Here is a 14135-nt window from a genome sequence, read left to right as displayed (position 1 = left end):
AAGTTACCCAACCCCAGAGTGACTGACCTTTATGGTTGTGTGCTGTTCCTGCAAAGAGGCAACAGGACAGGAAAACAAGATTTGCCCAGGAAATCTCTGGACAATCAAGAAGGTTGATGGCAATATTGCCACCTGGGTGGAGCATCAGTGATCCATATTCCACAGCACATGTAAATCTTGTTTTGACCTCCTGCTGCCAGTGTCCCAGGGTAGCTGATCTAGTCCTGATCTACCTCATAGCTGGAGGACTCTCACAAAGCAGTTTGTGACAAAACTCTGCTGTCAGCTACATCATGAGCCTTAAAGTCCTGAAGCCAAAATCTGCAGCTGTCTTTTGTCCTTTAGTTGCTCATTTCTTCCTGAATCACCTATAAAACAAGAGCCTCATTATTTAGAGAGATTCTAGAAAGCCAAAATGTAATAAACACCAGTGAGACCTGGATATGCATAGGAATTGCTTCTCCGTGGATAAGGTAGAGAATGGACCTATCTGAGGTAATAATTGGAAGTCTATTTGGTGTAACTGGGTGCTGCCAACTTCAGGTACCAGACACCCAAACTTCTAATAGATTATAACTCAAAGCAAAAAGAGATAACAGCAAACTCAAGGAAGCAAGAATGGCAGAGTAAGAGCAAACTCTCAGGAAATACCTCATTTCTCTAGAATTCCTGCCTACACTGGGTTGGAAAGGGAGGGGGCCCTGGAGTAGAATCCTGAGTTGGCATCCATACTTGTCCCTGCAGTGGCCATGTGCCTTGGAACATTTTGTGCCTGTCTCCATCTGCAAAATGGGGGTGACAGTATGAGGCCCCTCACAGGACTGTGCTAAGCCAACAGTGACACTCTGCCTAGCGCAGAGGGAGAGCACTCTGTGCGCGGGCTATGCCTGCACACACCCCACGTTACGTGAGCACGTTCCCTATGCCTGGCACATTGTAGCTTACGGAACAATAAACAGATTGAGCCAAGTGAAATGTCAGCTGGCAGGGCCACCGAGTGTGAGAACTCTGGCTGACAACAGTCCAGTGAAATATATTTCTTAGCCAATAATTTCCATAGAGTAAAGATCAAGTTTGACATTCTGGGTTCTCATGGGAGTTCAAGTAATTAGAGCTCAGTATTTCAATATACAAAAATGCAGCAATAGAAAAAAGAAAATGTGTAAGAGTTAAATGCACTAAAGGATGCCCTTTTGGTGATGAAGGTTTAATAAACACTGCAGTCATTACTCACCCATAATTGAGTCAATTTTTCCTCCAAGATAAATACACACAGAGTCTTGTCATAATACTTCTTTTTTATTACAATATCCAAAAAACTGGGTATGCAAGTTTAGGGGATCTCAAGACCCCTTCTTCAATTGTAGGAATGTGCCATCTCAGGACTGTATATTTCAACTATAAAGAAGTTCAAATGTAAAGAAAAAAGAAAATGCAATTTTTTCATAAACATTCTGTGTCTTTTACTACCAATCACATATTCTTTTGTAAACCCTGAAAAATTTCCCTGTAAAGCAAATTATATATATATAATATACATGTATTATATATATATATAGTGAGTGTGTATAAAGTATTCGTATCTCCCCTTCCCCAAAGATCAGCTGTTTTCCTTAATCATCTGTTATTAGTGTCAACAAACGGCTACAGATACATATTACTTTGAGAATTAAATACATAATTGTGAAATTCAAACAAGCCAAAGGGCGAGAGGAAAAAGCACTATGCGGATGGCACATCTGGGGGTCAATTACCAAAACACGTCTTTCTGCATCACCGGTTCCCTCTTCTGTAGACTGACTCTCACAGAAATTCTCTTTATTGCAAGCACAGCCTGGAAGGCACTGGGCAGTTCCTCACTGCCACCAACCCGGCGTTCCAGTATTGCTATCCTCAAATGCAACTGCTCCCTGCACAGCCTGGAGCCAGGACCCTGCAGGAGGGCCGCTGGGTGGGCCCCGGGCCCCTGCCACCTGGTCCCCAGGGAGCTAGAGCGCAGGCCATTTCATCCTGAGTGTGCTGTGGTTCACTCACACACTGAGCGCAGCCTGGTGCCCCCCAACTGCACCCGATGTCGTTGAGTGGGGAGTTCCGAGTGTGACCGATGTGAACAGACCACGGCTGTTTCCAGCTGAAAAGGAGTGAGTGGGCAGACACGCCCGTCCGCCTCCCGTCCTCTACAGCGGGCTGGAGGCTGTGGGCTGGGCGTGGCCGCGAGGGCCTTGGGTGGCGCAGGGGAGAGGCTAAGGAGGCCGATCGGGATGAGTGCCCGGCGCGCGGAGCTGCGGCAGGACGGCCGGGTGGGCGACCGCGGGCTCCGGAGGGAGGCGAGGGGGCAGCGCAGCCCTGGAGCGGGGCCTGGGAGGCCGCGGCCGCCGTCACTGCAGGGCCCGGACGAGGTAGAGCTTCTCCCCGTGCTCGCTGGTGAAGATGGGCGCCTTCTTGTAGTGTTCCACCAGCTCGTCCATGCTGTGGAACCGCCGCTGCCCGATGCAGTAGACATTGTCCACGAGCTGCACCTTGAAATGCTTGTTCTTCCCTGACGCTTTGAGGGACACGGAGAAGTCACTGGGCTGGGGAGGAAGCAGGAGGAGAGTTACAACCACACAGAGGAAAACTGGGACGCCTGGCCCTGAACTATGCTGGGGCCCGCTGGACCCGTCTACGAAATCCAGATCCCCGTCCAGCTCACAAAGCTGGGTCTCGGGTCACTCTGGAACACCCTGCCTGATGGCACCTCCGAATCAAAGGCAGAGGGAATTTGGCTTAGCACCGCTGCAGTGCTAAATGCTTGTTGGCTATAGAAGTAAGACCAACCGTGCTCCCCGGGTGCTGGAGGAACACGGAGTGTGCATTTCCCAGACAGTTTGTGGCAAACTAGGAATTACTCAAAGTAGTTTGCCCGCAAAGCACAGCTAGAAATTTTACTTCTATTAGAAATTAAGCCATCAAAAGTTTCTAACTCTAAGCTTTTAACAATAAATACTTGAAGGACTGAAAAATTCTGGTGACATTTGAATCATACTTCATCCTAGAGGGGACTGCACCAGGTTCGTTTGAACACAGATTTTATTGAGAAATGTTCAAATTCTGTATTATATTACATTAGTGCATTACAGTATATTTTAGAAATGTCATTATTTTTATTAAAATTGGCCTTTTATTTCATTTACTGAAAAGCATACAGGAAGGACACTAAGAAATATTCTTTGTAAACCAAAAATATTGATCAATTTAACAAGTAACAATTATGTACTGAACCCTGACTACGCTCCAGGCCTACACAGCCCTGGACCTGTATGTGCACACGTGCAGGTGTGTCTGGGATGTAAGCTCTGTCCAGTGGCACTGCAGTGGGGAGTGAATCCCCACTGGAGGTGAGAGGAAATCCTGAGCCAGGGAGATAGCTTTGTGTGTGCATAAGAGTATGAAGTGTGTGTGAGCATGCCCACCAGCCCACGCTCAACTATAATATATCAAGACCCCGTTATGTGCAGGCAGGTGTTCCAAGATCCCCAATGGAGGCCTGAAATTGCAGTTAGTACCAAACCCTATATATGGTCTTTTTTTTTTCCCCCTTACAGCCATGCCTATGCTGACATTTAATTCACAAAATCTGGCACAGTAAGAGATTATCAACAATAACTAACAGTGAAATAGAATCATTATAACAATGTATTGTAAAAAAAAAAAAAAGTTAAGTGAACGTAGACTCCCTTTACTCAAAATACCTTATTGTACTTTCTTCTGCCTTTTCACTTCAAAAAGGCACTTCACTGCTTCTTCTTGGCATATCTGAACTGCCAGCATCACTACTCTTGCTTTTGGGGCCGTTCTTAATTAAAACAAGGGTTTCCTGAACACAAGCAAAGTGATACCTTGATAGTCCATCTAATAATTGAGACAGTTACTAAGAAACTAACGGTGGATAGTATATACAGCGTGGATACAGTGGACAAAGAGGTGACAAGTCTCGCACAAGATGAAGAAGGATAGTATGAAATGTCATCATGATACTTAGAATGGACAATCTAAAACTTAGGAATTGTTTATTTCTGGAATTTTCCACTTAATATTTTTGGACCACCATTGACTGGGTAATTGAACCCAAAGAAAGCAAAACTGAGGATTAAAAGAAACCTACTGTAGTCTCAACAGCCCAAATCAACAGTCTAACTAATCACGTGACAGTACAATTCTCAAATCATGACTATTTTCAAGGTGAACAACAAGATGGATACAAATTAGCTTCAGTATTCTCAGTGCTACCATCCAAGTTAATTGCCATGTATACTTCTGAAAATAAAACAAACTAAAACAGATACTGCCCAAAAGGTATATCACCTACTCCCAAAGCCTGGGCATGAGCATCACCCTCACTGTGACTCTGTCACCCACCCCAGTGGAACAGGAGAAACACACGGCCAGCCACAACATTGTGTACAACAGTATACACACGTTATGAAATGCTCCATCCTCTCTAAGGCTCCAGGTTTTCCCAAGTTTTACTGCATTTCCAGGTCCCTTTCTGTTCATGTTCTGTAAGTATGTGTGTTTTTTGCTAGAAGCTGAGCCTTTAAGATGCAGGAGTCTCACTTTGAGGTTTACCAGGAGCCAGGCCTTGAGCTATTTTGATAGATATTTTAATCAACCCACACATAAAGCAGCCGCAGCCTGGTTTTTAGTGAAGGTAGGAGTGAGTCACAGTAAATACGCGATACACCTGATGTTAATTAAGCTAAATGATCAACAGATGACTTTCTGAGTGGGGAGATTTGTTTAATCTGAGCTCCTCAATTTAACCTCATGGTATGTGTGCACACATGCTCTTGTGTGCACATGTGCGTTACAGCAGTAAAATTGATGTAGCAGAAAAGGTGATTTTTAATTTCATGGGCTCCTGAGCAGAAACCTTAAAGTTAAAGACACAGAACCAACTTATGTCAAACAGGAGTGCTGAAAGCTTAGGAGTGTCCTTTATTCCTTTTGAGCAAACAATCCTTAGGAAATCTGACAATGAATAATCCATACTAGCACACACATTACAGGGTGAGTATTTCTTATTCAAAATGCTTGGGACAAGAAATGTTTTTAATTTTAGAAAAAAATGTGGAATATATGCACATGCATAATATATAAGTCAGATTTTTCATCACTATGACCAAAAGACAAGACCAATATAGAGGAAAAGTTAATTGGGGTTCATGGTTTCAGAGGTCTCAGTCCATGGATGGCTGACTCCTATAGCTCTGGGCCCATAGTGAGGCAGAAGATGAAGGTAAAAGTCCTCTGCTCACCAGGGACAAAATATACCCCCCCCCCAAAGGCATGCTGTTAAGGATCTACTTACCAGCTATACCCTATCTGCTTAGTTACCACCCAGTTAATCCATATCAGTGGGTTAATCTACTAATTAGGCTACACCTCATAATCGAATCATCCCACCTATGAAAATTCTTGCATTGTCTCACACATGAGCTTTTGGGAAATATCTCATATCTAAACCATAACACATAATAAGAACTCTTGGGGATAGACACAAGTCTAAGCACTAAATTCATTTATGTTCCATGTATATCTCATATACATAGGAAAATAATTTTATATAATATAGAATAGTTTCATGGTGTGGAATTTTTCACTTGTGGCTTCCTGTCAGCTCTCAGATGGTTTCAAATTTTTAACCTGTAAGACACCCTTAAGGGAAATCTGAAAGCTTCTCTAGGCATGTTCCCAAGACCAACAGCATAGCATCAGCACCACCCAGGAACTTGCTAGAAAGGCAGATTCCCAGGCCCTGCCCCAGACCTGCTAAAGCAGAAATTTATTGGGTGGGGCCTGGCCATTTGTGTTGCTGTGAATCTGATGTAGTTTGAGAACTGAAATAAAATTTATGCCAACCACCAGCCGTAATGGAAACACAGACAAATGTCCAAAGCCACCAGAAAAAGTTGTGAATTATTAATGGGCAAAGAAGTCCAATGACAGACGGTGTTCCAGCCACCCCAGTCTGTCATGCCTTTCTGATTCTGTTCAGACATTCCTTGTGGGGAATTTCCCCTGATGGGACAGCTGGGACACACTGGAGCAGAGCACTGACATCTCTTCACTTCAGATGGAGCCAGTCCCACGATCTGCTGGAGAGGGAGTGTCTCCAGACCTCCAAACAACTCTGGCCATGGAGGGTGCGAGGCAGGGAACAGTTCCCTGGAAGGCAATGCTGTCAGTCCTGTTCTCCCCATCCTTCCACGCCGAGTTTTCTGAACCAGACATGGGGAAATCAGAGGAAAAAGAACCATGTCACATGCAACTGCTCAATGAGCTGTAGGGTACTGATAGTAGGATGGAGTACTCTAGGTTGAAGCATGTCTTTGAAATGTGCAATCAAGATGCAGGCTGAGGCTGCAGTCAGCAGGCTTGACTGGGGATGCTCACAGGAGCCATCCATGGGCATTCCGGTGGGGCTAGTTGAGTATCTGTATAATATGGCGGCTGACTTACTCCAGATCCAGTGATCCAAGAGGACACCATGATGCCTTTTATGTCCCAGTCTTGGCATCTTCCGCCACATTCTTTTCACTAGAAGTGAGATGCCAAGTACCGTCTCTGCTCGAGGGAGAGGATCAGGCTTCAAACTCCAAAGAGAGGGGTACTGAAGACTTTGTGGACCTCTTTTTAAGCCATTCAGATACCACACTTGTCAAACTGTTCTATGGCTGGACTAAGATGTAACTAGACTTAGTCTAGCACCTTCTTTTCTATTTTGAAGCATCTACCTTCTCTTCCTGTTTAACTGCCCCTCTGTACTTTCCCCTGAACTTCCTTGAGCTGTTCCCACCCTTCCCTTCTCTCAACACTTATCAGGTACCATTTCTCTTTGCTGATTACTGGATTAATTCTTCACATTTTCCATAGATAGATCACTTGTTATCTTCTCCCATGACTTGGATTTGTCATAGGAATGAGTTTTCTGTTCTCATACTCCAAATCAGATGTTCTGGAGAGTTAGCAACTGGTACAACATATTCATTCCTCTCTTCTTATGAATGCTAAGAACAGTTTTTAATACCCTTTATTTCATCCTTCAGACCTGGGAACTTGACTGTTAATGTGGTTTTCTTCTAAGCATGTTGGCTGGGAGGAAATAAGAGGGGAGGGAGGGGTCTTGCTCCCAGGCACTCCTGTTTTTTTAATAACCTTAAAACTTCTCCTTATCATTCACTTTGGACTGGAGTAGAAAGGCTGTTCGTGTGGCTCGCGGGCCTCCCAGGAGGACTCTGGACCAAGCTCTGTCTCCGAGCCCCAAGCATCATCAACTGCACATGTGCCTGGCATCCCTTCATCTCCAAAGAGAGGGCAGCCCGTTGGTTTCTTATCAAAAGCGGCATCCTTCTTTCTTCCAGTTCAATAAACGCACATTTTTCTCTGAGGAAGGCACTTGTTTGTTCAGAGAAGTGGTTCACTGACCCCCTTCTCAAAATGAGGAACCACTAAGTGACAGGCGAACTGTGTTCTACTGAGAACTCTCCTTCTGTTCTTGGCTCAGAAAAACCAGCTTTCAGGCTTACTGTTCTGTCAGGTCACCTCCCTAGCCGTATAATGTAGCCTCCTTTAACTCAGAAGGGACTCATTGTCTACACCAATGCCACTGGCTGTCAACTGACACTACTCTCCTTTCTGCATCAGACTCTCTTCTTCCTTATCCCCAAGCATGACCCGCCTCACTGGTATATTTTAGTCTCCTATAAACGTGTCTCTAAAATACTCCAGAGATCTCCAGTCAATCCACCAGTGATGTGATGAAACACTCATCTTAATAAATAAAGAAAAATCAATCATCAGTAGAAAAAATGACCCTTAGAGTCCCATTTATCTTATCTTCAAATAAATGAAGCTCTGTCCACTTTCAAATTAGGGGGTACAGGTGTTCATCCCCCCCACCTGCCCCCAGTAACGCATTTCCTGAAGTTCAATGCAAATATCTCAGTGGAAAGACCCTTAGAATATTGTCCTTTTCATTCTTTTTCTTCTCATGATGTCATACCTGGTGGAACCAAGCTAGAATTTACTGTATGATCCAACAGTTCTCAAAAGGGCTTGAATCAAGACTCAAACTCTCAAAACCGAGCATCAGAATTGCTCAGAGGCCCGCCCCAGGGCAATCTGTGCTTCTAGCAGGTTCCTTGGTGATGCTGATACTGCTGGGAGGGGATTACCTCCAATTACCTCCACGAAGGCCGAAGAGAATGTTGCCCCATCTGTTTGAGGAAGTGCCTTTGCTTGATTCTGGCATACATCCAGCATCTGTACTTTAACTGGAATTTTTTAAAACGGTGAAACAGAATGCAGTAGGGAAGGCAGGTGAGCAGAGCATTTGAAGGATTCCACTGTTGGTTCTTACACTCTGAACCCCCTTTACAACGAAGGGCTTTCTGTTATACACTCCAAGGGGGCGGGGATGTGACACTCAGCCTCACCACCCTGTGCTGCTCTTGCTTGCCAAGGAGGCCAGCTGAGGAAATGCGCAGCCATGGGGCCATGACACTTCCCAGATAACATCACCTACTCGATGGATACCAAACAAAAATATGCAACGAAAGGTGAGAAACATGAGTTACCTCAGGTTCCCTGATGAGGCAAATTAAAACCACCTCACGCCCTAGAATTACTGTTACTACAAAAACATAAGAGTAAAACAAAGGTGGGCAAGGACGCAGAGAGGCGAGAATGTACCATGGTGTGGTCTCGGTGGGAAACTGTGTGGCAGTTCCTCAAGACACTGAAAAACAGAAGTCCCATTTGCTCCAACCATTCCACTTTGGGGTATATGTGTAACAAAAATTGAAAGCAGGGGCTCGAAGACATATTTAAATATACCTACGTTCATAGCAGCATTGTTCACATAGCTGGAAGGCAGAAGCTAACACGTCCACAGGCGGTGCACACACAAGGACTTTTATTCAGCCTTAAAAAGGAGGAGCATTCTGACACATGCCCCAACTCTTGAGGTTATTCAAAGTGAAATAAGCCAGACACAGAAAGAAAAATGCATGAAGTTCCTGGAGTAGCCAAGCTCAAGACCGAGAGTAGAACGACACTCTTCTTGGGGAGAGGGAGGAATTGGGGGATTGGTGTTTAACAGGGATAGAGTTTCAGTTTGGGAAAATGAGAGTCCTGGAGACGGATGGTTATGATGGTTGTACAACAACCACTGTAATGAACTTAATGCCCCTAAACTCAAAGATTTTTTTTTTTTTTTTGGTACTAGGAATTTGAACCCAGGAGCACTTTACCACTGAGCCACATCCCAGCCCTATTTTGTATTTTATTTAGAGACAGGGTCTCACTGAGTTTTTAGGGCCTCACTAGGTTGCTGAGGCTGACTTTGAACTTGTAATCCTCCTGCATAGCCTCCTGAGCAGCTGGGATTATAGGCGTGTGCCACAGTACCTGGGAGAGACTATGAAAAAAAATTTAAGTATGTTCAGTTATCATGAAAGAATTATTGATAAAGGTTGTGCTGATCTTAAAAGATTTGCAAAACTGTGATGGAAACATCAGGAAACCAAAGTCCCATGATGGGTGGGGATGCTGTGCGCTTCCTGCCTCAGAAGCCACCAGCAGCAGTGGCTGGTGGGCAGTCTGTGGCCAAAGGAGATGCTGAAGAAAACAGGAAGCACAGACTCCAAGCCATGCTTCCTAGGGAGGCCACAGCCGTGATAAGTCAAGCTCTGGTCTTGAGATCACCTGTGGCACTGGTGACTAGTTTCTGTTTTCCCTGGGGATCAGGGGACAGTAGGAAAACTGACCCCAGGCAATGCTTCCTAAGCTTTCTTAGCATCAAAGCCTCAGCTGGCTGATGTGCTGCATGTTCTTCTCTGAACCCCTCTTCTTTGCCTTTCAAAAATGTTGCAGTGTCACTGATTGGCTCAGGCTGGGGTACTTACTGTGCCTGTTTGGAGTCACTGATGTTAACAAGACACTTTAGAGGACATCTCTGTGAGACAAGCACTTTCCTACCACACGTCTTGAGATCAAAATGTAAACATTTCTTGTGAAATTTCTTCTATGAATGGCAAAGAAACTGTTTTCAAAGGACACCTGGTAAAGCACAGGGCACAGATGCTAAGAAGCAGCCATGTGCACCCGACCCCCAGATGCCAGCTGTGTACAAGGAAGAAATGCTCCCCAAGGACCACCAGGACCAGGGCCTCATGTTCCTTCACAGGAGACCAACATGGAGACTACAGTGGACGATGCTTCCCAGAACCACCTGATGAACCCACTCGCTCACTCCAAACACACCCTCAGCAGGAACACCCTAAAGACCCACAGGTACACCTGCCGGGCCCTTTGCTCACCTCCCATTCTGTCCTTCTCTGCATGTGTTTAAAAAAAAAAAAAAGGCAGTTCAAAGAAACTCTGACCATTTCTATGATTTCATCTCACTGCTAATCTAAGCAGACTGATTATCAAATTGCTATGGAGCTAAGCCTTTAACCTCCTCTGTAAACCAAAGAACGATTTGAATCTATAAGACAAACATAGAGGGTTTTCTGTAGCCATAGCTAAGAACTCAGACCAAACCACCAAAATCCTCAGAAGGTTTACACTGTAAGGGGTGGAGCAGGAGGAAGGGGGCTGTGTTCTAGAGGCAGTGAAGGTCTGAACACAGGAGATCCTGGAGACGGAAGCCCAGTGTGGCAGGAACACTTGTGAATGAAAATGACGAGGCACTGGAGCCTAGATGGAGAGCTGGAGCAACAAGGGGCCACGCTCTGCCACCAGCCATGTGTGGTGACGGGGATAATGGGCAACGCCCCAGAGCTACACGGCAACCATTCGGTGAGCCAGCTCACCCCCACTCACCTCGCAGACCTGAGGTCTGAGTTTCAGGAACACACTGCTGTCCGTTCTGTTTACTGTATTTACTGCACCCACCCTCAATACAAGTAAAAGCAGAGTGAGTACTACAGGCTGAGTACCCTCCACTGGAATACTGAAGACCAGGAATTCCACATGTGCAGATATCTGCACACACACAGGAAGAATCTTGGGCTGGGGATGTGGCTCAAGTGGTAACACGCTCGCCTGGCATGCGCGGGGTGCTGGGTTCGATCCTCAGCACCACATAAAAAAATAAAGATGTTGTGTCCACCGAAAACTGAAAAATAAATACTAAAAATAATTCTCTCTCTCTCTCAAAAAAAAAAGAAGAATCTTGGAGATGGAACCCAAATCTAAACACCAAATTTATTTCTGACGCATATACACCCTAGACACAAATCCTGGAGATAATTTTCACACACACACACACACACACATATACATTTGTGTATATATATTTATGTATTTTTTGGCACCGGCATTGAGACTCCAAGTGGTCATGTGAGGTAGGGCAAGGAACTTTTTCACTTGTCACCCTGTCACTGCTCAAAAATTATCAGACTTTGGATTTCTGGGTTAGGGATGTTTACCTATGTTTATTTCTTTTACATATAATAGAGCACAAATAAAACTCAATCCAAAAATTTTCATAGGAAAGGACAGTTTTAAGGTCAAAGTCTTAAGCTTCTCAGGTGTATTCTGCATTACTGAAAGGCCAGTTCCTCTCTCCTGCTCATTACGTGTGATTTTAGTCCCAGTGTGTGAAGATGACAGGCAACTCCACCCAGGACTAGCATATCCAGGCCTCTGGAGAAAGACCACTGGCCCAGAAGAAACCACAAATAACATACTCATCAGGTTTGCCACTGATTACATCCGAAGAACTCACCATTAAGTGAGACTCATGGCTTCTTTAATAGTTGGTGTTTCAGTAGTGAGTACTGAAGAGCTAGTGGGACTGAGGGCAGGGGTCTGGCTCACCTGAGCATCCAGTGAAGGAAACAGGCGATGAGCAGTGAGCTCCTGAAGAGGCCACACTAAATGACCTTACAGAGCATTCCACTTTTAAGACTAAATGGGTTAAAGGTTAGAAAAGTAGAAAAATTCAGGCTTAAAACTTCTCTTTGGTACTGGGCAAAAAGCCTGACGATTAAAAATAACTTGCTAGCCACACCACTTTGGAAAAGCAGTGTGGAGATTCCTCAGAAAACTTTGAATGGAACCAACATTTGACCCAGCTATCCCACTTTGGTCTATACCCAAAGGACTTAAAATCAGCACACTACAGTGACACAGCCACAACAATGTTTATATTAGCTGAATACACAATAGCTAAACTGTGGAACCAACCTAGATGTCCTTCCATAGATGAATGGACAAAGAAACTAGTATATAGACACAATGGAATATTACTCAGCATTAAAAGAGAGTAAAATTATGGCATTTGCAGGTAAATGGATGGAGTTGGAGTATTATGCTAAGTGAAGTAAGCCAATCCAAAAAAACTGAAGGCCGAATGTTTTCTCTGATTAGTGGATGCTGATCTATGATGGGGATGGGGGGCAAGGAAAACATGGAGGAACTTTGGATTGGGCCAAGGGGAGGGTGGGGAGGAGTTATGAGGATAGGAAAGATGGGGGACTGAGATGGACATCATTACCCCAGGTACATGCATGACTGCACGAATGGTGCGTCTCTACACCGTGTACAACCAGAGAATTAAAATTGTTGCGCTCCATTTGTGTATAATGAATTGAAATGCATTCTGCTGTCAAGTACAACTAAGAAGAACAAATAAAAAAATTTTAAAAAATAATGACTTGCTAGCCAGGTGTGGTGGCACACTCCTGTAAGCCCAATGGCTTGGGAGGTTGAGACAGATGGATCATGAGTCCAAAGCCAGCCCCAGCAACGGCGAGGTGCTAAGCAACTCAGTGAGACCCTAGCTATCTCTAATAGTTAAACACAAAATTGGGCTGCGGATGTGGCTCAGTGGTTGATGCCTCTGAGTTCAATCTCCCGTACCCCTCTGCCCCCGCAAAACTTGGTATCTTTCAAACAAGAAAGATGCAAGATACGACAGGCACTGCTCACAGTAATCTGCTCTTCTTAGCATTAACTCAGGTGTGAGGAAACACCTAGAGGTCCCAGTGCCGATTCCCAGGCCAGGGGGACTGATTAGGTCACTGAAGGGCTTCAGCCAATTGCATCCCATCTTCTGAGCTGGCCTGGGAGCAGCTATTGCATCCCATCTTCTGAGCTGGTCTGGGAGCAGCTATTGCATCCCATCTTCTGAGCTGGCCTGGGAGCAGCTGTTGCATCCCATCTTCTGAGCTGGCCTGGGAGCAGCTATTGCATCCCATCTTCTGAGCTGGCCTGGGAGCAGCTATTGCATCCCATCTTCTGAGCTGGCCTGGGAGCAGCTATTGCATCCCATCTTCTGAGCTGGCCTGGGAGCAGCTATTGCATCCCATCTTCTGAGCTGGCCTGGGAGCAGCTTACACTTTGCTCTGGCAATTGAGCTCTTTCCAATTCTCCAAAAGAAAATATAGATGACAGTTTGTTTTCAAACTCAAAAGAGTAAAAAGAAAAGTTATAAGAAAAAAAACATTTCGGGAGATGAGTTCCACTCAACAAGAGCTAATAGTTCTACCCAAAATTAAACCTTAAGAAAGTTATAATTTTCACCTTTAAACATTTTCTAAACAATTCTTAGAAATGTAGTACTGTCCAGAAATTGTCTTTTAGTTAACTACTATAAACATGTATAAAACCATTAAGAATGTAAAATAGCAACCAGAGGTTTTCAAAATGTGGTCCCCAGACCTTAAAAACTGCTATAAAAAAAGTATAAGCCATTGAGAATGTAAGTGTGGCCCTCAGACCAGCAGCAGTGTCACCAAGGAAATGCATCCAAAATGCAAATTCTCGGGCCCAGACCTTCTGAATCAGGAATGCTGTAGGTGGGCCCTGGAAATCTGTTTTAACAAGCCTCCGAGGGATTCAGACACAAACTACGGTGTGTGAATCACTGTTTATGGATGGATTATGAAACCGAGTTCAGCAATGATTTCCATAAGAAATCTTGAAAATAGAGCAAGAAACTCTTCTAATTCTTTTATTTCCTGGTCAAGTAATATTAAGAGGTTTAAATAATAAACCTCTTAATCTACTTTTTGTATGGACAATATATGTTACATTTTCCTAAGCAAGACAGTTTTTCTTTTCTGAAACAAACGTGCTGTGTG

General features: G+C 44.5%; 1 protein-coding gene across 4 annotated transcripts in view; it reads right to left on the bottom strand.

Moving 5' to 3' along the window:
* Positions 1–1280: 1280 nt before the first annotated feature.
* Nck2 (NCK adaptor protein 2) overlaps positions 1281–14135 on the bottom strand; it is a 144362-nt gene continuing 131507 nt past the window's right edge. For all 4 annotated transcript variants that reach the window (XM_076832705.1, XM_076832704.1, XM_076832707.1 and 1 more), the window contains exon 5: positions 1281–2573. In XM_076832705.1, coding sequence (XP_076688820.1) covers positions 2379–2573 — 195 coding nt within the window. In that variant the 3' untranslated portion in view covers positions 1281–2378. The remainder of the gene's footprint in view (positions 2574–14135) is intronic.

This window comes from Callospermophilus lateralis, chromosome 14 (assembly GCF_048772815.1).
Source record: "Callospermophilus lateralis isolate mCalLat2 chromosome 14, mCalLat2.hap1, whole genome shotgun sequence".
NCBI classification, from domain to species: Eukaryota; Metazoa; Chordata; class Mammalia; order Rodentia; family Sciuridae; genus Callospermophilus; species Callospermophilus lateralis.
Note: the sequence above shows the minus strand (reverse complement) of the source record. Positions and strands in the feature narration are given on the sequence as shown.